The 25066-nt window shown below is 33.6% G+C and overlaps 1 protein-coding gene across 2 annotated transcripts in view; it reads left to right on the top strand.

The window, feature by feature from the left end:
- Positions 1-205: 205 nt before the first annotated feature.
- The window catches only part of LOC129804434 (fringe glycosyltransferase), a 122042-nt gene continuing 97181 nt past the window's right edge, over positions 206-25066 (top strand). The window contains exons 1-2 of one of the 2 annotated variants that reach the window (XM_055851705.1): positions 206-788; positions 11346-11609. In XM_055851705.1, the coding sequence (XP_055707680.1) occupies positions 633-788; positions 11346-11609 (420 nt within the window). In that variant the 5' untranslated portion in view covers positions 206-632. The remainder of the gene's footprint in view (positions 789-11345; positions 11610-25066) is intronic. The other variant, XM_055851704.1, reaches the window with a different exon arrangement.

Genomic DNA, 25066 nt, shown 5'->3' with positions numbered 1-25066 from the left:
TTAACGATTTATCACAAGGATTTGAAGTTACTAATCATTTTGGAATTTTAAATCTTTTAACTCACTCCCCCAAAATCGATCACACACGTTCACCGAACCCGCCTCTCGATCTTATTTCATATATATCTTGGCTGTATTGTGTTTATCATGAGTAAACGTACGAGAGCACGGTATGTTTTGAATCTCTTGAGAGCTTGAGGTCACACAACCAACCATAGTCTTGTGTGCACACCCAAGCATGGCACGATGATCACCGAGAAGAAGGCGATGTGGAAGCACCAGCAGCTATTCCTCAAGTCTCTCCAGCAGTTCTTCAATTGCTTGATTTCAGTTTCAATCTGAACCTTTGCGCGCCGGGACGGATTTTTCGTAATTTGGTAATTGATCAAAGTTTCGATCGTTTCGATCGCGATCGTTTGGGCAATTTTGTGCTCGAGGGTAGATCAATTTTCGTTTGGTGATTTTGCGAAGAGGGATTTTTTTGTTTATTTCTTGGAAGAAAAAAGTTAATTTCTTGAATGGACAGAGGTGGATGGTGATCTAACTAGAAGGTTTGGGGCTGATGTTGTGTGGAAAGTGAGAAGAAAAATGTGCACAAGAGAAAACTGCACAGTGAAACTCGTGTGCCTGTTATGAATGGTGTAGTGTGTCCATTGTGGAAAATGACCATAAATCTACCCATACCGCAGAGATATAAGAGAATGCTTCAAGCTATGACTATTGTGATCGCCGTTATCTACATGACACTTGTCCTGTACCAAAGTGTCTCCGGTGTCAGTGAATATCAGGTAAAACATCATCAATTTGTTCGGTATTTTTGCCAAATGACGGTTCCCATTCCCATGCTCTGCAGCCTAAGAAAAATCGATAAAAGTCCATCTCCCGCAGGAGATTTCCCCCGTGATTATCATGTGTCAGTGCACGTTTAGCAGGTGCAACAGTTGGTTTCTTTACTCTTCCTGTTTCACTCTATTCGCGTTCGGCATCGCGGAGGGCAGTTGGAAATTGCACCTGAAATTGTATATTCTGCTTTTTTTTTGCCATACCATCATCCTGATGCATCAAAACTTCGACCGCTCTTTCAAGTTCATTTCTTCACCTCGCACCACCCCCAAAAAATTGTGAGAATGAACCAGAACCAGACGATTTCCATGAAAGGGCGAGATATGCTGGTTATGAAAGTTTTGCCTCTAGCCTTTAAACAAGTTTTATTTGCATAAATGTGTCGTCCTCTTGCATATGTTCTGGTGTGTTCTGTGCAAATCTTTTTTGCACCATCATTAGCTCATGCCTCAGTTTATGTTCCCCAAAATCTACATTTTTCGTTGGCCCATGTCCGTTACGTGCCTGAGATCCCATTTGAGCCTCAAATCTAAATTGCAAAATTCACGCAATGCACAAAAAAGAGGAACACACAAAAGAATATTTTCTTGGAATATGTAGTGTTATTTGGCAAGAATATTCTGGGTCATTGTGAGAACACAATTAGTGCTTTATTATCCATCTTGGGCCCAACTCCCCGTATAGATCTCTGTAAGTATACCCCTCTGAATTCCCCAAAATTAATGATAAACATAGATTCTCAGCATCTCACCATGGCAATTTTGATTTATGGTCCCACCCGCGGAAGGATCCACAGTCATCGCTAGTATCCACTTGACACACACCACAAATCACCACGATGATGATGGTTCCCTGAAGACAATGAGAGAGTCGCCCAGTGAATTGGTCTAATTCTATTGTTTGGGAGAAGGAAAAGCAATAATTTAATTGGTGCTCGAGTTCTTTTCCCTGGGCCTCTCATGTCACTTGGGAAATTTTTCGTTGTTGATATTTTGCCATCTCCGGGAGTCTCCTCTTGATGCCATTTAAGCCAATCTTGGTGACCACTTTATTGTTTGTTTCCGCCCAAAACAATTCATCCTCTCTGCTGTCCCTCTCGCCGCATGGCAATCATAAGCTTTCGCCACAACCAGAGCGGTTGCCATTGAGGTCTATAAATTACTGGGTATTTTACATGTTCAAGTGAACCCTACTTTCAGTGACACTGGTTGGAGTTGAATTTGAAAAATGGATTTGGAGATAAAAGATTAAAATTTGATTCTTTATTCATAGACCACTAATTTACATTTCATTACAATTACATTAACTCTCTGTGTAGTCAATGTTTCAGAATAATCTTACATCGGCGTTCTAAAGCTTACTCGTATTTATTTATAAAGATGTTTTATTTTAAAGTGTAAAACTTTTAAAGCATTTAAATTCAAATGCTACAAACTGCGGTTTATACTTCTGTATTTATTCTAATTACTAATTTACCCGTTAAAAGCTGCCCCAGGTTAATAATATACCTAGTTTATAAGTATGGCAGTTCTCAATTTAACATACAGTGGGACCTCGATAGAGTCAACCCCCGATAGAGTCAATCTTCAATAGAGTCAACAGCTATTTTTTTACTCTACGGATTGCGATAGAGTCAACTTGGACCCAAATTGACTCCGATAGAGTCAACTTTTCCATTATTATTGAACTAATAATATTTTATGACTTTTTCGAAATTAAAATCAGTGTTTTAGTGTAGTATAAAGCCCAAAATAGACACAGGTATTGGCTTAGGGATCAGCTCGAAAAATGAGGATTGATATTAATACACTCAGGGATCAGCCCAAAATTTGGAGGGTCAGGCTGATCTTCTTAATTCATGAGGTCTAGTAAAATTACGGGTATTAAGCGACATCAGCGCCAGTGCTGAATATAAAAAGCTTCACCTTGGGGGTTTTTGGGTGCTTTTCAAAATGTCAATTGGGCGAAAAAACATGGAGAGTAATGGTGCGCAATGTCACAAAATCTTAAAATACACTCTCTTAAATTCGGGCATTTGGGACCGAAATGTCACCCGAATTAGATATAAATTCGGGTATCAAATTGTTTGAAATGCAACGATTTTTTGTTTACCTGCATACTCATATTAAGTTTACATGCTCATATTACTTGTAAATTTAATGAAAGCCCCTTAATGCAGAATCACATCACAACTGAGACAAAGCATGGCAAATATGAGCATATTTGCTTCATTCGATATAATCAATCTATATTGAAAAAATGTCAATAAACTTTTTTCAAATTTAACTGCTGTCCGAATTAAAAAGTATCCCGATCTTAAAAGAGCCGAATTAGCGAGAGTCTACTGTACATGAAGATTGGAGTAATGGAAAGGTCAGAATGCTAATTACTGTAAGAAAAATCCATTGATATTGCACTTAAGAAGTCTTTCAGCAAGCAAAGTGTGCACATTTAATAGAAGTTTACGCTGACAAGGCTAATCCTTAATCCTAAATCCTCAGTATATGATAGTTTGGGCTGATCCTTTACCGCCAAATTTTTCGAGCTGAGTATTCTCCAGGATCATCCTGTGTCTATTTTCGGCATAACGTTTTTAACACAAGAAAAACAATATTTTGGTAAAATTCGTATATTAACCGTGTACTCAATTTTAGACAAAATAATTTTCTTTTTGTTATTTTAAGCGTTTTGTTGACCTGAAAGCTCTCTTGTCTTTTCTCTCTTATCTTAAGATTTTTTGATTAGGCCCTATAATCCGGTATGACGTGTTTTCCTGTAATCACAAAAAAGAGGACGATTTTGGTGGTGAAGGGGAGGGTAAAGAGGAAATCTGTCCGTACAGAAGTAGATCTTGAAAAATTCGAAAATCTATTTGAATATAATTGTAATTTTCACTTAAGATACTTACTAACAATAAAAACATTCTGTAAAATTATTCCTTAGTCTCCAACTTTTGCCTAAACACACGACTTTTTTGGGCCAGAGGGTATAGAATTTATGGATTAATTTAATAAAATATTCTACAATCGTGTTGAATTTATCAATGGTCTAGTACAAACATAAAATAATACCCCTTTATATCAAAATTTCACATTTTAATTGATTTTTTCGGACTCCGATAGAGTCAACGAATCCAATTGAGTCAACAGGCCTGGAAATAATTAGTTGTCTCTATCGAGGACCCACTGTATTTCACTTGTAAGACGTGCAATTTTTAGGTGTTATCATATTGAAATATCCTGGTAGGGGAAGATGGGGCAGCAGTAAACATTGGGTAGTTGTAAACATTGATTTTCAGTTCTATACTACTTGGATTATGTTGACCAGTGGACAAGAATTTCTATAGTATCTATGAATTCATATAGGTTTCGTCTTATGAAGTCTAATACCATGGATACCGAGACTTAAAATTTTAATAATACATAGACTTTATGAACATCCTTAAAAGCCCAACGTGCTAAAGTTTTAAGGATTTGAGAAAAGAAAAAATAAATAAAATAAATAGGTGTGCTCATGAAAAAAAGCACTTCTAAAAATATTCAAATTTTATTTTTAGCACTCTTTTGAAAATATAGAAGATATTAATGTTGAAAAATTTATTTTCCAAAACTTGTGTGTATTTCGAAAATAATCCGGACTTTCTGTAAATGAATCCGCTTATAGATTTTTTTTTAAATTTGTCTTAGACAAATTCTTTTAGTAAGATTAAAAACTTTGGGTAAAATCAGTCGGAATGCAAGAGATGAAAAATGTGCACTGGTAAGGGTGATGCACAGACTAAACAAGAATCTCTGCATAGTTAACAAATTGATTCCAGTTCGAATTTTCTGCCCATTCTAAAACTAGAAATGAGACTTTTTTTTATCAAAAATAGCTATCAAAAAAATGACTTGAAACGCTCATTTCTATTCTAGATAGATAAAATCAATCCAAGGCAAAGTTACAGATCAATAAATTTACTCTAAAATTGCGTTAACTGGATTTTTTCATGTTCGTTAATACTTGTCCCAGGATTTTTAAGAATTTCCAAAAGACTATCTTGAAGAAATAGCTCGGCAAGCAAATTTCTTTTCAAAATAGAAGAAACTGGTTTAGATAAAGATGAAAAGCAATACTTTTCCTAAGATCGTTCTAATCAGAATTTTTTTTGGATCCCTTGCATCTTATGGAAACCTTTGATAAAAAATATTATCCGCTTTCTTCATTTTCCTCACGTTCCCCTATATGATTAATACAGTCTCGGCCATAAGTTTCTTGACGATGATATGTTCGAGAAGTCAAGTGGAAAAATGATAGAAAAAATAACTTTTTAATATTTTTCTTTTTGTAAATGAGTTGCTTGTAATCCGTAGATGTTATTTATGTATTTCACAAAAATTAAATTAATTTTATTTCATAAAAAATTATTTCTAAAAATCGATCATTTTTCATCGGTCAAAAGTTTATTGACAAATTTGTTTATATGTAAAATCACTCGATTTTTCATCCCCCAAAAATTTTCACCTTCTACCTCCCGAGGACCATTTATCTCGATATATTTTGTTGTTTGTCCGATCGTCCGTCTGTTCTACAAATCGTTCTATTTTCGATTATATCGAGAAATGATGTCACGCGGTTTGTCTGTCTGTTCACGTGTTACCAAACCTACAAGCTAAACAGTTTGAGATAGAGACTTGGAACTCCCGAAGGACCCCCCCCCCCTAATAAGTCGACTCAATGACCCTTCCCTTTCCCCTCCAAAACCATTCTATTGGGATTGCTCGAAAAAGCATCGCTCGATTTTTTTTCATGTTCCTTTTATAACTAAAATCCCATTTCCGATACCTATATTCTGAAAATAATGTTCGATCTTCAATCTACTATTGAATGCATTACCAACTCTGCTACATGATTTAAAAAGTAATTGAAGAGGGTGGTGAACTCAATTCTCAGCACATGACTAAATTGGGAAGATAGTGGTGAGATTTTTCCTCCTTTCGGGCCATACAACAAGTTGATTAGCAACATCCGAGAGAGTGTGAGGCACCCTAATTGAGATGTGACCTCTTCCACTATCAATTCATCGCATGCAATTTTATCTCGAGTCTTTTATATATACTGTTGTTTTTTCGTGTGCTTTGCTCAGAGATTGGGATCAAAGGAAGATGCTGGCATGGACAAAATTCAAATTGTATACTCTCGTGAAATTCCTGAGAGGTGCTACTGAAATAGCTGAAATGTCCACCTTGTGCAGATTTTTTTTCAGTGGTCGTCCCACTTGGAACATCAAGGGGAGGCCAACTGCTGTGATTTTTATTTATGGGAATTGTTTCAAAGTCCAGGCTCTGTTTTTTTTTTGGTAAAATGTTGGCGCTTAGGTTCTTTTATTTTTTTTTACCCATAGCGGCATCAAATTGTACCAATGATAGAGCGTATCTTTGTGTGAAAAGGTATCCCCATGGATCGTTCACGTTGAATATCATGTGAAATAAATCAATGAAAATATATCGTGGATACCTCTGTTAATTGAATCAGTCGAACAAAAGGGGAGATAGAAGACTCATCAAAGGTGATTGTTAAAATGTAATTGAATTGGCTGATTTCGGGAAAGAGTGTCCAACATTCAAAAGCATTCTCTAAATTTATTAAAGGCTCTTCGATTGGAATAATACTTTGCCTATAATACAAGACGAAAAAAAGGCACTTTGTGATATCGCAAGCACGTCTTTCAAAAATAACAGACAGAGAGAAAACTATAAAATCAAATTATTGTTTTATGGGACCAACACTAAAATTTTAATTGACAAATGTTATGTGCGACCAACTGCTGTGATTCCATTGCTTTTACTATCGAAATCACATTTTTATGGCATTAAACATTAAATTTTTAAACACCACAATGAAATCAATCAATAAAAGAACACGGAATTAAATGCCCATGTGAAAAGATTAATTTGGGGATATATCAAGAAAGGCAATTTATCATGAATATAGAAAAATCTCTTTCATTTTGGACACCAATTCTTCACCATTCATTGTCATTTTTGGACGCATCTTTTACTCAAATAAAAGTCATGATTGTCTGTTCAGATGATTTCTAATAACTGTTTTTTATTCTTTCTTGATTTTATGTTCAAAAGACTTCTTGAAAGACGGTTATTTTTAAATATTGACATCTGTCAAAATTATATTTTATTGTAAAGAAGACATTTATTTAATTTCATAATTCATAGTGATGCCTTTATAGATTATATTATTTAAAATAATAATTTAAATTCCATTTAGATAAATTATGAAAAGCATATTGAGTGCAATATGCTATAGTAAGTAGAGTTTGATTCTTCAATAGTGTCTTGGATAAAATATAAACGTACAGTAGACTCTCTCTAAATTGGGCATTTGGGGCAAAATGTCATCCGGTTTATCGACAGATTTAGGCGTTAAAGCCTTTGTAAATTCCACAAAAAGCTCTCAATTATAAAGAATCATGATAAAATAGCTTAATAAATTAAACGTGAAAGTTGTCAACAAAATTTTTCGCCCGATTGAAAAAGAGCCGATTCAGTGACAGTCTACTGTAACTATATTTTCACAAAAAGTCATTGATGTTCGAAGAATTCAAATTCAATTTCAAACAGAATTCAATTTCAGTTTCGAAACTAAATTTTCGAGCAATGTGCCGAAAATTTATGAAATATTACACTAAAAAGCTCGCAAAAGAGTTACTCAGTGATTATAGAGTGATTAAATAATGCGACAGAAACAATAAACATCGTTGCTTTGTGTTTTTCCTCACTACAAAGTGAATATCAACACATTTTGACACTTGAGCACGTCGAAATTCGAACAGGATGTACTTCAGCCACTTTGCGAAAGTATCAAGAAAGAAGAAAGTTTTTTTGGCCTTTCAAATAGATCTTCGAATTTTTCAAGATCTACCTGTTTTTGATAAGATCTTATCGAATTCTTTTCGGATTCGAACAGGCTGTTCTTCAGCCACCATGCGAAAATATCAAGAAGTAAGAATGTCTCTTTTTTGGGTTTTCAAATAGATCTTCGAATTTTTCAAGATCTACTTGTTAATGATAAATTGCTCAGATTAAATTTTTACTAATCAAAAGTTCGATGAGTTAATATTTTCTACGCTTCACCAATAGCAATGTGATCTATTGTTTGTAACATTAATAGATGCCCGAAGAGGAAATTCAAAAGAATTTGTAAAATCGAAAAACTTTCTGTGAGTAAAATTTTCATCAGTTGATTTCTGTCACTTGTCAAAAATATTGAAGCCTTCAGACGGAAAAGTCGTCATTATTCGAAATTTCAAATTATTTTCGAAGAATTTCTTGTGAACACAGGTATACAATAGGATTTTCCTCACATGAACCATTTTTTCAGTTATGAGAAAAATTCAAACGAAAAATATGTGAAATGACGTTTATAACCTACAAAGAGTCAATTTCGAACGAACAATTACGAAGTACAGCAGAGGCGTGCAAGAACCGTTGAAACTGAATAAACGTTAAATAAAACATGTACGTCAATGGTCAAAGCGTTACTAGAGCAAACTTATTTTGACGTTTATTCGGTTTTAACGGTTCTTGCACACCTCTGAAGTACATGTACGTTTAGTCTCTCATAGTCTCTCAAAATTGAATCTCTCAAATCCGAACGACGGGACGGCGACGCGACGACTGAATTTAAAATGTCAAGTTACGTTAAAAAAAATCATGTTTTGGATGATTGAAAATCATCCAAATGCTGCTTTTTGAATATTTACATACAATGCGATCATCTAAGATAAAGAAGTACGTCAGCACGAGGACTTGTGTGAAAGCATCGAGCGAGCACAGCTGAAAAACAGCAGCGTTTTCAGCATATTTTTGGTGAATTGACTAGCAAAAATATGCTGACCGTTCAGCAGTTTTCGAACAGAAAGTGCTAACGAAATATATGGAAATGACACTGCCTCGCGAGTGCCGGTTTAAAGTTAGCAGAATTCAGCTAAAAATACATATGTTTTCAGCTGAATTTAAATCGGAAATCATTTGGTGCTTACTGGGTAGGGGCGGTAGGGGAATTTAATTTAGAGTACTAATTTAATCTCACATAAATTCCGTTAATTTCGAAAATATCGTTTGAATTTGGGCGGTGAGAAATGTCAAAAATACCTCCCGAGCGTTCGAATTTAAAAGACCCTATAGGGGAGACTGGGGCAAAAAGTCACAAAACGGATATTTTATTTTTTACAAGCTACTCGATCGCTTCATAAATTTCTAATTAGCGCAGTTTTATAGGAAATTTACCGCTCTACAACTTTGTGTAAGTAATATTCCTCTATTTTGTAAAAAAAATACGTTTATCGATCCGATTTCTAAAGGAAATTTTGTGACCATTCTCAAAAATGCTGGGGCAAATAGTACCAGACATGGGGTATTATCATATTTTGACTCGCTTTATTACGGGCTTCCGTAAATTTGAAAAAATACCGAGAGACCATATTTTCATAGAAAATTTATTCATCTACACCATTGCAAAAAACACCGTTATCTCTGCGAGAAAAGTGAGAAAACGAGGAAAGCGTTTTTCAAGCTATTTTAGAAAAAAACGCACAAAAGACTGCAAATCGTTTGACCAATGCAAACAACAAGCGGCGAGACATGGTAATGACGTTTCTTTTCGCCGTGAGATATCAGAAATTTTTTCGCTTTTTGTTACTTTTTACCCCAAGTGGCCATTTTTAATAAAGGGATTTCTGGAGAAAAGAACCTTTGTGAAATTCTAAAATAGATAGCGGAAAATAAGTAGGTAATGATTGTTATTTTCTGCAAGGAATACATTTCAAAAATAGAACTAAAAATTTCGATATTTTTTATTTTCTAAATTCCTTGTTCGAATTCTAAGAAACTTACGACATTGAAGAAGGTCTATGGAGGCTATCTATAGAAAAAAATTGAGTCGCTATCTTTTTTTCCTTAATGATATTGAATTTTGAAGTTTTTGTTTTGTGACTTTTTGCCCCAGTCTCCCCTACTGTGAGTGCATTTTAGTTATTGTCCCAACAGATCTTTAGAAAGTATTTCGAATTTCGAAACTTCGAATATTTACTTAGATTTTTTGTCAGAAATATTCAAGAATTCGAAGCAGCTCTTAAAAAACATGAACACACTTTATTAATGCGAAAAGCTACACCTGAAAATAAAGACTAATCTCAGGGCAATCATTAAAAATAATGTCCAGCATAATTACGAGAGTTTAAATGTTTCGTAAAATCAACAAAATAGCACCCAAGAAAGATCATAACGAATTCAAATGGCCTAATCACTGAGCCTCAATTTAAAATGCAATTTTACTCAAAATTATATCCCTACAAAGTGATTTTAATTACATTTTTGCCATACAATTTAGCAGTTAATTGGCCTTTTTGCATTCAAAGCTGTAAAATTCTTCTCTTTACAACATGATCTTTTTGGTGAACTTTTCCGATGGCACTGCGGACTCAATGGGAAGTCGATATACCTTCGATGTTTTGTAATGGTGATATCATCCAAAGATAGAGGCAAAAACAGTCCATTATTGATCGAAGGGGGAATAAAGTGGTGTAAAAAATGACAAGAAAGCAGAACAAGCGAAAGAGAAGAAGTGCAAAAGTCTTTAATGCTATTTAGGTGGATGCTCACTGAAGACCATACTCATTTTAGCTCCAACCCACAAACCACCTACACACTCAGGGAATTTCTTCTTTTTAGGTGTCGCCTGTTTTCAGTAGAAGATTCTGGCTGGGGTTTTGTGCACTCTTTGAGAAGATGATGACTTGGTAAAAAAAAAGGAGGTGAAAAAGTCTGCAGAGACGAAAGCAATAACAATATAAATGTGCAATTTATCGACACGGACGAGTTCTCGTGCCATTTCAATTCTCTTATGTTCCAATATTGGGCGTTGTTGAGGGATTTTCTGGAGAAATCAGAGAAATATAAGATGACGAAATTGTCTAAGTGACTAAACTCCTTATCTTATCTGCATAAGTTTTGAAGACGTTCAATATGGATGAATTTGCATGAAGTGGGTCTTTCAAATATTAGCTCGAATTTCCCTATCAATTGGATTTCACCGGAAACTGATAGAGTTCTCTGAGACGTATCAAAGAATCAATATTTTGCAAATGTAAATATTTCTTGGAATTAGATATTGAGCATATTTGGAAAATTTCCATAAAGGTAGAAATTTCATGGTGAAAATGGTTGATGAGAGAGGATCCAGCAGGAAAAGTCGTGACAATTCTGAAAATGCACCTGCTGCGAATACTATTCATTCACCCATATCTCTTGCTGTAATGTCTTGTCTATTTGTCTTCTCAAATTCAAATCCTCAAGAGTTTACATTGGGATAGGTGCTCTCGTTCGCTGAGTTGAGTTTCAAATTTATGCGCCTCAAAGATGAAGATGAAAGCAAATATATTTAAACAAAACAACTATAGAAAAGGGAAGGTTTTAAAGTTTCTCTGGCGTAATCTCTTTTCACAGAATCTTCCACTGGTCAATGCTGCATCTCCGGGAGCATCGCAAAATGCCTCGAGTGTTATGCCTGCAGAGGAGAAAAGTCTGTACACCACGAAAATGACCCAGGGCAGCTATCTTGAACTGAGTCAGGGTACCGTAACGGGCACCCCAAAACCACCCACAACTGAGTTGGATGATATCTTTATCAGTGTGAAGACAACAAAGGGGAATCATGACACTCGACTGGCTCTCATTATCAAAACGTGGTTTCAGTTGGCCAAATATCAGGTACGTTCTGTCCCCTCATTGTCCGCCCTTTTGATTATACAACACTTGAGGATACTGTCGCAACCCATCAATTACGATATCCGCTTATTCTTATACCACTTTTGGGGTCTGTCACTGTTTGAGAAAGCAAGGTGCAATGTTTAGCACCATTTTCGTACAAACGACTTTAAAGATAGAATCGAAAACATTTAATGTGAGTGCATCATAATAAGTATTTTTAGAATCTATAATAGAAAATCATTATTCGGCATCCCTAAAATCTTGGAGATTTTATAAAAGCGAAAGTAGAATTAAGAAATCGGAAGACAGATGATAGAAAAATCGCCATACTCGGATATTGAACCCACGCTACTTCTGAGAATTTTTCATCCTGTAGGGGAATTCTGTAATTTTCGTGGCATTATCACACGCGTGAGTTCGAAACCTGACAATGCCAATCGAGCTTTTCTTCTCATATCATATGAGTTCGAAAATGCAATTCACTGATTTTTTTATGAAATGCTTTTATTTAGTGATATTATGCAAATACGGTCTGTTTTGGTTGATTTGTTTAACAACATTCATTGTCATTTTAATTGTCAGAAATCTCAAATATGTGATTTCTGACAATGTCACGTGAGCTGAAATGGCAATACCACGGCTACAAAATCGCATTTTCGAAAAAGCTCTCCTGAGATTTAAACCCAATTTGTCATATGGCATTGCCAGAGAGTTACAGAATCCCAAATAATGCATCTACGAAGTGGACTTTTTATTTTTTAAAAAAGAAAAAAAACTGACAATTTTAAATTTAACTCTATCGAGCAATTTATCCAGACAAACAAGATAAGAGAAAGTGCCAATGCTTCGTACGATCTCAGTTTCGTAATGACTAAATAATAAATGTGACTCGTCGCACCCATATTTAAAAAAAAAGGGAAAAGTGCCCAATTTTTTAAAATATATTGCGGAGTCACATTTATTCAGAAACATAAGAAAAATTTAGTTATTACGAAGCTTTGGATCGTACGAAGCATGAGCACTTTTCCCTACAACTGATTAGGAAAAATTAAAAGGAAATATGTTTTAAAAATAAGTGAGAAGCGTTTTTTGAACTTTTTTTGTACTCAGAGTACTCAGAATTGAACTGGGGAGCTTTCGTTATCCAAATGAGTGCTTTACGACTAAGGCATAAGGCAACTCCTTTGCCTTATGCCCATCGCACAACAACTTTTGTTTTGTGAACATGTTCTCAAAATTGCTTAATAGAGTAATTAGAGAGAGAGATGACTAAATCTAGATTTCTTTCAATCTAAATTTCTAAATAATATGCCAAAAATACACTAAGAAAAAATCTAAAAAGCTAAAACAACTCTATGGCAGAGTTGAACTAACTCTACGAATATCGATGTAATTGTTACTCTTTTTCATTGTAAATTTTAGTAAATAGAGTTGAAACAACACTTCGTGCGAGTTGAATTAACTCGTCGGATATTGATGTAATTATTACTCTTTTTCGATGTAAAATTTCATCTCGACTGAAGTATATGCTTAAGTGTTTTCGTTTTAAGAATATACTTCAGTCAAGAAGATTTTCGTGTGACAAAGTTCATATAGAACATCAACTAGAAATATGCCTGACAGTGTTTCATGAAGACATGTGCGTGCATCATACGTGATATTTCGCTCGGAATATAGAGAACTTAAGATCAAGAAAATTTAAATAAAGAAAATGATAAAATAAAACAAACATAAAATAGCAAAATCTATCCATTTTGGGATTTGAAAGAGTTATTTTAACTCCAAAAAAATTTTTTAACTCTTAGAACGAGTTATTTTCAGTCTTAAATTAGTCTAAATCTTTTGTGATGTAAATTTTAAGAAAAAGAAGTTAAAACAACTTCCGAATATTACACCTAAATAGAAGTAAAACGAACTCTAAAATATAGTTAATCGAAAATCACAACGAAAAAGAGTCGATTCAAATAAGTTTTACTCGATTATTTTTCTGAGTGTACGTTTATAAAATAAAAGTTACTGTGCGTTGGGCAACTACCGACCTAAACGACCTAAGCCAATTATTTTGTTTAATACAGTACCAAGAATTAATCACACAAAAACATGCTCTATATTTTGCAAAATTTGTAATCCTAAAGCTTACATTACAAAAGAAATCGTGTATATCAATTTTTCCATATTTCTATTTATTTTCTACCATTTAAATTTTGTTTCCAAACTAATTTGTTTCTGAGAGAAGATCTATGTTTCTAACAATACTAGCAAGTATTGGTCTAAATTTTCTCGTTTCTGGTTGTTTTTCAATGTTTCTATATTATTTATCAAAATTTTCTATTTATTTTTTGGCTGAAATTATATCAGAACCAGTTAGTTAAGGGGTTACGTGGGTCATAAAAACCTAAAAACAGCATATTTTTCTCTAATATTTTTTTCCACATAATAAAAAAGTTATTTAATTCAAGCTCTTAAACACATACAATATTTAAAGTATATTTTTTGAAATTTTCATTCAAAAATTTAAAAATTCAGCCTCTGGGACCTGATTTACGGAGGCTTTTTTGAAAAAAAAAAAACTTAGTTTTCTGTGAACAAGATTGTTTATTTGAAATTCAAAAACCAAATATTTCCTGTTAACTGATATGTTAAACCAGTCCTTGAACGAAGGATTTTTGAAAATAATTAAAAGTTGAATTTTTGGAAGAATTTCTATACAAAAAATATCAATTTTGATGTATATTACTCCACGATTCGTCTTGTAGAATTAGTTGTGATCAAGTAAGCATAAAATCCTTTGTTAAAGAAGTAGTTTAATTCATTAGCTAACAGGAAATATCTGCGTTTTTAATATTAGATAACCCTACTAAGAATAAACTTATCCATCGGAAAGTAAATTTTTTGAAATACAAAAAATCTCTAAGAATCAAGTTTCAGTGGTTAAATTTTGAAAATTTTAAATGAAAATTTCAGAAAATATACTTTTAATGATATCCTTTTACATGCCTAAGTGCTTGAATTAAATAAATATTTTATTATGAAATTTTGAGAAAATATTTTTTTTAGTCTTCTTGATCCACGCAACCCCTTAAGTAACAGAGCACTTGTTCTTACATATAAATATCTCGAGTTCGAGTCCACTTTATGTGAATTGAAAATTTCCTGATATTATAAATATTTATATAATATTTTTTTAGCTTTCTTGTTTTTTTGATTTTATCCCTGTATGAAATGAAAAATATATTACTTCTAATCATTTAAATATATTTTTATTGGCCGTGTCGTAAAGTATTCTATATTAGGTAAAGGTACATTCCATTTTTCGAATGTACACTTTTCAGTTTTCTTTTGTTTCTGTACATTTTTCTATGTTTTTGACTATGTTTCAGTATTTTTTTTTGTTTTGGGACTAATTTCTAGAAATATTTTTAGCTAGCAATATTTTTATTCCAATTCCATGTTTCTCGCCATGTTTCGATATGACAATAATTCCAATCCGAAAGAATTTCTATGTTTTTGGTCTGCTTGAAAATGAAGTTCGATTTTTTTTTAAATATCTCGATCAATTGCGATCTTTTCAAGGTTTTTCTAATTAAAAATATATATATTTTCAGCAATGTGATTATTTACATGTCATTTATTGTATTTCGCAGTCATATAATGTGTTTCTTATTTGTTTTCAATGAGGTCATTTACATCGCCGCATTGGATTGAGATTGAATTGTCCCAAAATCGGTTTTTGGGACAATTCAGTCAGAATCTAATACGACAGTCTAAATGACCTCAATAAAATCGTTTAGATTGCGGCCTTAGATTAAGGCTTAATTATCCTAAATCCGGTTTTGGAACTGTTCAATCCCAATCTAATGCGGCAGTGTAAATGGCCTCAATGAATCTAAGCTTCTTTTCGAAATTCACCTTAAAGTCAATCTCATACCAAACCATTTTCTTTAAAAGAAAACATATTATTCCAAGTCGGAAAATAGAAAGAGTTTTTTCACCTTGTTTTTAAAAAAAAGGTGTGAATTGCTGATTTTGCATTCAGTGAAATGCAAATAACACTTGTATACATAATGTCTTATGCTGAACCCTTATGGGTTGACAATGTCTAAGACTTTGAGAAGAAAAGCAAATTGGAAAATTCTTCAAGAGTTTCACTTGTCGAGGCGTAAAATTTGAAATTTGTGAAAAATTCTCTTCCCCTTTTCTATACCAAATGGAATATTTGTTTTGACTTCCTTCTGGTGAACAAGGAAAAAGAATGAGCATACATGAGAAAAGAATCTTTTTCGTGATAGGTTTCTGCTCAACGAGGCATAACATTTTGTGCACCATCCCCCAAAAAGTCAAAAAGAGAAGACAAGAAAGAAACAAAACGGAAGACACTAGAAAATTCTCTATATTGTGTTAAAAATTTGCTTGGCATTGTTAACATAAATTATGAATTAAGTCACAAGTAGTGGGCACAAGAAATGAGTACTATGGAAGATAATGTATTTTGGCGCAAGAGACATAAATGCCGTAGAAAGAGCGATAAAAGGAGTTGAGAGGGCAAAAGACGGTGATTTCTTATTTCTTTCAATCCGTACATAAACATATGTTATACATTATAAATAGATGAATATTGTACATAATGTGTGGAAAAAAAAGTCTCTCCTTTTGCTTTGTAGCAATTCCGTCTGTATTATATTTGATATGCTTTTTTTTCTTACTTGAGGAATTTTGCATACAATGCGCTACGGGCCAGAACAATGTTTTATTCATGCAGGTGGTTCAATTCTCATTGTGTACCTTTCTCACTCTTTCTATCATCCTCATACTTCTCATCTAAGAGCATTATGAAAAAGTCCAGCTGATAAAAAATCATCTATGGGTGTTAACTTTAAAGAGTTGATGCTAAAATTCCCTTTCATGTAGCGCTCAAAGTACCCTATATGATGCGGCCTTTAAGTGGACACCGAGCTAAAACCACAATTTCCCTACATTTCCAGCAGTAAAAAAAAGCATTCTCAATGGAAAATTGCATAAAAGTTGCAAATAGATGCAAATATCATGTCTTTTTCCACGAAGACTTTTTCCGTTATGAATTTATTTTATGTAATATGATCATGTCTTTTGAAAAATTATCTTCAAAAACCAAACTCAGGAATATTTGTTATTTCTGGCGACATGGTATATTTGGATAAAATTGAAAACGATCGATTTACAGAAGCCATATCATTCTCAGCGAATTCCATCTGTATCTTTCACTTTAAAGAGAAATGGGTGGTTAAAATTCAATCAGATTGTTGCAAGACAGTTGCTGGAAATATCGAAATACTCAAATCCAATCTTTCTCCCTCATCTTTCTGGTACAAGAATGAAAAGTTATTTAATGCTAATAATATGCTAAATAGTCAGATATAGCAGTGCGATTGACTTTTTTTCTACCTTTCTCATTCACTTATGCATTGCCACGGCAGAGATGAAAAAAAATATATCCACGTTTTATGAAGAGGTGGAGGATATTTTCAAACCACATGCAGAAGATGCTAAATAATTACTGTATACGGTAGAGAGCTATGGCCTCTTTTTTCCTTCACACTTTTCTTTCACCAGATAAAGGGGCATTTCATTTTGGGAAATAAACTACGTACAAATCAAAATAGAAGGGCTTCTAGTTGAAAATTGAAGAAAAGTTTTGCACTCAAAGAGTACCCGCTCTACGACACAACTATCCCGGGTTCGAATCCCCTTTAGATCAGTGAACTCCACGGAACTTGATTTTATTTGGCATGTCACTGACGAGAATCCCATTTCTGTATACACAGAAAAAATATTTTGTAAAATTGTTCGTAAATGTTTGTGAAATCCTATGGAAGACTTACAAAATGCTCGTGAATCATATATATAACCCACAAACATTTTACGAAAATTTTTTGTACTTTTACAAACATTTGTTCGTTGTTCGTAAACATACAAAAAAATGTTCGTAAAATTTTGCCCTTTGTTCGTATTTGTTCGTCAGTTTGTGTTTGTCTGGCAAAAATTTACGAACAAATACGAACAAATTACAAAATTTTACGAACATTTTTTCTGTGTTTACGAACATTTACGAACAAATGTTTGCAAAAATATAAAAATGTTCGTCAAATGATCATTTTACGAACAATGTTTGTGAAAAAAAGTACAACATTTTACGAACTTGTTTGTTTGTTATATGATTCACGAGCATTTCGTAAATCCTCCATAGGATTTCACAAACATTTACGAACAATTTAACAAAATATTTTTTTTCTGTGTATATAAAAAAAACAATGTCGCTATTCCAATGAAAAACGAACATGTTTTTTTTAGAAATTACGAAATGTCAAGTGCTTCTATTCAACCGACATTTCTTTGAATTGGTGCCTGTCACGACTGTTTGATGGTTTAGAACACAGCGAAAACTGGGGAAAGCAGTTGAGACAGGAACCAATATAAAGAAAAGTCGATTGTGTAGAACACTTGATAACAGTAAAGTGCTAAAAAACATATTTTTGGAGTTGAACCAATTCTATTCCAAAGAAATGAACATGGCTTATAGTCCTTATAGTACTTTACTGTTCTCAACTGGTTCTTCATTATCGACCAATACCTAATAATAATATAATGTCGTTTATGTAGAAGGGGCAATTCACGAAGACACAGGCAGGGGGGAAATTCGTAGTCTTATATATTTTTTATGTTTGCATTATGTTAAAATACATGACAAAATAATATATACGTACCTATTTTTATTTTTTTCTTTTCGCTAGAAAAAAAAACCTAGCCTGAGATATAAAAAAAAACATAGCGCTAAAGATAGTGTGGCGCGCTTCATTTCTTACTAAGGATTTTTAACAAAAATTTTAAAGTGCTCTATCTCGGAAACGGCTTAAGATTATTCTTGCTCTTTCTTTTTATTAGAATGATGATTTTGTTTTTCTCTTTAAGGCGATACACTAGATTTGGAATGATAATGTTCAATATTTTTCATAACAGTCTTTTGATTTTCTTTTTCAAAAAAAAAAAAAAAAAAAAATTCGCGAAATAACCAATCTAAGAAATTCTGTTTTTTTTTGACTGCTGATCAGTAACATTGAGCACTACGTGTCCTCAAAACAGGGCTTCAACTTTTGAGTTTAATTACTTTTTTTTATATTTCAAAAGAAAATTTCTGAGAAGTTAAACTCAAAAATGAAAACACTTCTTTTCAGGAAATATAGCATCACGATAGTACTAACCAAAAGCAAAAATATTAAAATTTTTGGATTTGGAATTTTCAAAAACAGAACTTTTTTTCAGTTTTCTAAAAAAAAGTTTTTGGTCAAAAACAAAAGTAACACATATTTAGTATATATACGTTATTTTTAAAAATGTCTTCGACTTTTATTGCGAAATAATTGTTTTTTAAAAAATATTATATTTTATAGTTTTTTTTAATCAAAAATGTTTTGTGAAATTTCAAAAAAAAAAAAATTGGAATTGCTAAATTCAAAAATTTTGGTATTTTCCTTTTTGTTAGTACTATTGTGGAACTATATTCCACAAAGCGTCCCAGGCTTTGCGAAATGCTCGAACTCGTGACTTAGATGCTATACCGCAAAAGTACTTTCGCATCATTTACCGTTTACCGGTTCTCAAGCGATTTGAACCGATTCATAAGTCTCACAGAAGATCCCTCAAAATAGTTTTAAAAGTAATAGAATTGATTTTCAGATAAAAATTTTTATCGTTTATGAACTGTTTCATTACCGATTCAAAATCGATTGGAACCGGTTTAGTTTTGTAGGAAATTCCAAGACCTTTCCAACGACCCCAAACATGACCCCATTTGCTTGATAAATTCACACTGTCTCTTTAACTTTTGACCTTGAAAAACCGTTATTAGGAATTATTCAACGGTATTTTCTTATATGGACGAAATGTTCGCCTGAATAGTTTCTGAACCATATCCAAAAATGAAAAAAAAATCGCACGACGCGTTTTCCAGCAATCCCAAAAAACATGGTTTTGGAGGGGAAGAGGAGGGGTGGGAGAAAAATGAGGGGCATGTTAATAATCCTTGGGTCGATTTATGGGGGTCCCTCGAAGGTCCCAAGTTGCTATCTCTAACCGTTTGGCCTCAATTGCTGGCGACAGCCGGACGGACAGATGGACAAACAGCGTGACATTTCTCAGAAATCGTCTGAAACGTGAAGATTTGTTAAGAAAAGTGGTCTCCGGGGGGTGAAAGGTGAAAATTTAGGAGGGTGAAAAAATTAAGGGATTATATATATATATATATATACTGCTCTCTCTGTAGAGTTCGAGCAGTAAAGTCCTTCTGAACAAATTATCTTTCGGAACATGTCTTCCACATGTAGCTAATTCAAGACATTTTTTAAGAGATATATTCGTTATAGGTGTCAAATTATTTTCGAAAAATCATTTTTATTTTGGAGAAAAATCTAAACTTCATGGTCGATACATTCTTCACTTACCTTATTTTAAATTCACCCTAAAATTTTTAATGTTAAAAAGATTTTAAAAATCCTCGCAACTACGTATGTTCTTATCAAAATATTAATAAAAGATTACAGTATAAAATTTTTGTGAAGCATTAATAGTGAGGTTTCAATTTAAAAAAATTAGCTCCAATTCTATAAAATCAGTTCTGGAGTGGACTTCATAATCTCACGTAACGAATAGGCAATTTCCGATTCGATCAATAGCCCTCATCTGTGAAGGTTTTTGTGGTCAACAACTGGAGGATGGCTTGCCATGTGCAATTTCATACGGTGTTTGTGGTCTCATCGAATCATTCTCGTTATTTATCAAAAAATAATAATAAAATGAATAGCAGTGCGAAAGATGTGAGGGAAAAGTACCATGCAAGAAGTACGGTTGGTAGGTGCTTGAAAAACCGCGCGAACGTGAACAATTTGCTACCACAGCGTCACATGGAAGCCCAAAAGAATTGAAGATTGCAGAAGAAGATGAAGTGAGAGAGATGGTGGAAGAATGGTATGAAAGAGTTTGTAGTGTAATTAATACGATCTACCATATCAATTTCTTGGATGATTGATAACAAACACGAAAGATGCAGTTGCTGTACTTGGTGAATTTTCATCATCATCCTACTGCAAAATGCAACTGTGGGATTTGCCCAAGTGCGGCTGCCATATCCGACCCGGGTCATCGGGCGAAAGGGCCACCAAATAATAATGCAATCGACGTGATTTGTGGTATACGGGAGAAAATCAATGTTGGATCGCAAGAAATACCCAACCACGACAGACACGGAGATTTTGATCCGAAAAATCCCTCAATTGGATACTCTCAGAGCCATTCTTATCTCACACTCATCATCGTTTCTTCCTTTTCTGGGATCATTTGGTCCGTCCTGTTGAAATATTTATGAAGTTGCAAAACGGAAAGTTCTTTCTCATTAGGATTGAGTACGCAATGGATAAAATTTAACGCAATTTTATATCGAGGGCAAAAGGAGACAAAATACCTGACTTTTTTCCACCTGCAATTTTAACCGTGAGAGATATAGAACAGAGACATTTGCTGAAGGATGATGGAGCTACTGCATTAAATAATGCTCGAAACGTGAACGGAATAGCAAATTAAATGTCATCGGTTGAGCTTTTGATTGGTAATATTGAGCCCAAAACACAGAGCCAGACACAATTATTTTACAATTCAATGCAATTTTCATCATTTATTTGTCTCCTTTTTGATCTCTGAGCTTTTTTTCCCCTTCACTCTATGTCGCGGCGAATTAACGTCTGTAGCGAGACAGAGTTTCAGATGATAAAGGAAATTCTCAGATGAGCGCTGTTATCAAAGGTCTATACGCCCACTTTTGGGAATGTGAACATCAAACAAATTCATTCCTCAAATTAGACGTTGTTAGACGTTCTGATGTGACTATGTGTGATGGTTTTGTTAGTTGAAAATTATATTGCTAACTAAATGTTTAAATTATTACCATTTTATAGCTTGATTAAATATTTTAACATCTGCAACTTAAACGTAATTGCATGAATTTGAGAATTTGCATGAAATGGGTCTTTCAAATATTAGCTCGAATTTCCCTATCAATTTGATTTCACCGGGAAGTGATAGAGTTCTGAAACATTTATCGAAGAATCAATATTTTGCAAATGTCAATATTTCTTGGAATTAGATAATAAAACATTATTTGGAAAATGTTCATAAAGGTAGGATGTTCCTATTGAAAAAGGTTCTTTGATGAAGAAGTATTAAATTGAATGGTAAATGGTGTACATCACTGAATTCCTAACTACATTAACCCTCTATCAGGTAATACCGTCTGAAATTACAAAGTTTTTATTCACTTAAAATTACTTTTGTCCATTTAAGTAGATATAATCTTACTAACAATGTAAACAAACGCAGTAAATGTAAATTTAATTGCAGTAAAAGTGTGTTTTCAATGCGTGCATTGACACGTGGTAACTTTTAAAGGGTTAATTCTTTAACATGTACTACAAATGTACCATATTCGGGACATCTTATAATTTGGGACACTTGTTATGTTTCTCTTCCCTAAATTCCTGTTTTTTTTTAATATAATACCAAAAATAAAAATTAGTAGCCTCTACGGACGAGAAGTACTTTAAAAAGACAAAAAAATCCGTATGGATAAGAAGAAACTTCAAGAAAATTCATTCACCGTTTCATTATCGGTTCACAACCTATTTGAACCGATTTATAACACTGAGAAAAAAAGAGGGTGTGATTAACTTTTTTTCCTCATAACCTTAACAATTTTAGGTGTAAAAATATATCAACATTTTTTTAATGTTAATTATACACCTTTTTTAGGGTAAAATTAAAAATAAAAAAAGAGTAACTTTAACCCCCAATACACCTAAAAAGGGTAATATTTTCCACCGATTTTGAATCAATTCTGCAGACTAAAATTAACATTTCCGGAATGTTATTTTAACTTTTTCGGGTTTCTCTCAGTGAATTCACTCAAAAGTAATATAATTGAACTTCGAATAAATTTTAGTTATCGGTTATTAACCGGTTCATTACTCGTTCATAATCAATTGACATCGGTTTAATCTTGTCAAGAATTCTAAGACCTTTCGAACGAGCTCATACATTTGGTTAAGAAATACGCTCTCTAAACCGTTATTACGAATTATTCAACGGTATTTTCGTATAAGGACGAAATGTCCGCTTGGGTAATCTCCAAAACATATCCAAAAAATCACACGACGAGTTTTTAAACCATCTATAAAACATGATTTAAAAATGAAAGGGAAGGGATGGGGGTAAAATAAGGGACATGTTAACGATCTTTAAGTCGATTTATGGAGAAGGGTCCCCCGAAGGCCTCAAGTTGCTATTTGTTACCGTTTGGCCTTTAGAAGTGGCGACAGCCGAACGAACAGACAGACAAACAGCGTGACGCCAAAAGAGTCAAAACTTCAGATTTCCAAAATTCTACCAAAATACGATCCCTTAGGGGGTAAGGAGTCGAAATATATAACTCAAAATCGATAAATTAGGACGATTAAAACTCAAAACATTTAGTACAATTCCAATATAGTGCAATTTACAACGTACAGAGATGAAATTTTGATTTTAAGATTTTTTCTTAATCTAAATGTAATGCTATATGCGTGAAGCCTTATGTCTTGAACAGACTTCTCCCGTTCAGTAATTCATAATCTTTCCGATTTAAGAGGTCTATCCGGTTGAGGTTTTTTTGAAGGGGTAACTCATTCCCATTTTTTCTGACAAGGGTTTCTGGTTTCTCGGGTTTCGCGATGCAATTTTTGGGTTTCTCGGGTTTCGCGATGCAGAAATTGGGTTTCTCGGGTTTCGCAATGCAATTTTTGGGTTTCTCGGGTTTCGCGATGCAATTCTTGGGTTTCTCGGGTTTCGCGATGCAATTTTTGGGTTTCTCGGAGTTTCGCGATGCAATTTTTGGGTTTCGCGAAGCGTTTCTCGAACAATTGACGAGGGTTTCTCAATATGAGTTACTCCTTGGGTTTTTTTCTGTGCCGATTCGAAAGTATATCAGAGAGAACTTACCTAAGAACCCGTTGGAAGTTCAAACATTTAAATCAACAAGTTACGCTAACGTGAGCATGATTAAGTTTATCAAAAGGATATTTGTTTTAATGAAATTGCAATTAACAATACTGCACAAAAATCAACTTTTTGCAGCAAAAATTTGTTTACACACTGTTGTTGGCAAGAATACCGGTGGCAGAATAATCAGCGCTACTTGCACATTTTAGTCTGGCGGTAGATTTTCGAATATGTTTGGCTTAGCTTTAGAGTGCCTTTGTCTTTTCGAAGGGTTATTACTAAAAAAATATCCACTTACAGCTTAGGCCGAAAAAAGGCTTAATGGGAATCTGATGAGAATGAATTCTAGTCATTGTTTTGATTATAATTACGTTAAGCCACATCTCGGCTTAAGTCGGTGGTTGAGCTTATTAAGTTAATTAAGCTTTTTGGTAGGCAAAATTTAAGTAATTATTTTACCTATTTTTTCGAAAACATTACTTAAAATAGAATTTCTAGTCGCAATTTTAAGTACTAATTTTAAGTACACCATAAATCTACATTATTTTATTTTGATAATAAATAAATGAAAGAAAATTTTTAATGGAGTTCCAGGTTGAGAATTTAGTTAAACCGAATGTGTTTAAATTGAATAAATTCCAGTCGAACATAAAAAATGAATTTAAATTAATTTGTAATAGTTAATAGATGTACATGTACATAGACCCCTTGCAATTTAGCATTAAGTTCTAAGCAAACTGTTCATGAATCTGGGATGACTTTGTCAAAATTAAACTATTCCCTTAACGATGGTGATGTTACCTTGTAACTACAATATAAGTCAATAGCTATCTGAGTGCAAATCAGAAAACATTTCACGATCTTCTTCACAGTAAAAAAAAAAACGAGACAATGTAATGGCATGAGACGACACTGCATTGGTTTTCACGGTGATGCCAAATGGATTTCTCTTTGTCCCAGAAATGCTGAGTTGAGCTTCTCAATCAATAAACAGTCCCATTTGTTGGTCAGATAGTGTCAAATGAGTGAACGAAGAAATTAAATGTTTAGAGATGATCTCAATCTCGTTGACTCCGTACACAACATCTCCTGACTTTGAAATTCGATGCCATTTCCGATATGGGAATTGCTGATGTGCTGGCAAAAATTGTTTTGTCGGATGAGCATAACTGCAGAGTCATAGTTTTCTAATTACACTCAAGGGTGGGCACTTTGGCTTGGAAAAGACAAAAAAAAGAGTAATAAGATCCTGGCGGGAGATGCTGGGATGGCGAAAAATGTTGCAGGTTGAGTGGATTTCAGATGATGGTTTGTGTGGCCCTATGTCACAATTATTATTAGTCATTTTATCGCCTAATTCTTTTGCCATTCCACAACATCACCCTTTTGAGATGGTTCTTGAT

Source organism: Phlebotomus papatasi, chromosome 2, assembly GCF_024763615.1.
Source record: "Phlebotomus papatasi isolate M1 chromosome 2, Ppap_2.1, whole genome shotgun sequence".
NCBI classification, from domain to species: domain Eukaryota; kingdom Metazoa; phylum Arthropoda; class Insecta; order Diptera; family Psychodidae; genus Phlebotomus; species Phlebotomus papatasi.
Note: the sequence above shows the minus strand (reverse complement) of the source record. Positions and strands in the feature narration are given on the sequence as shown.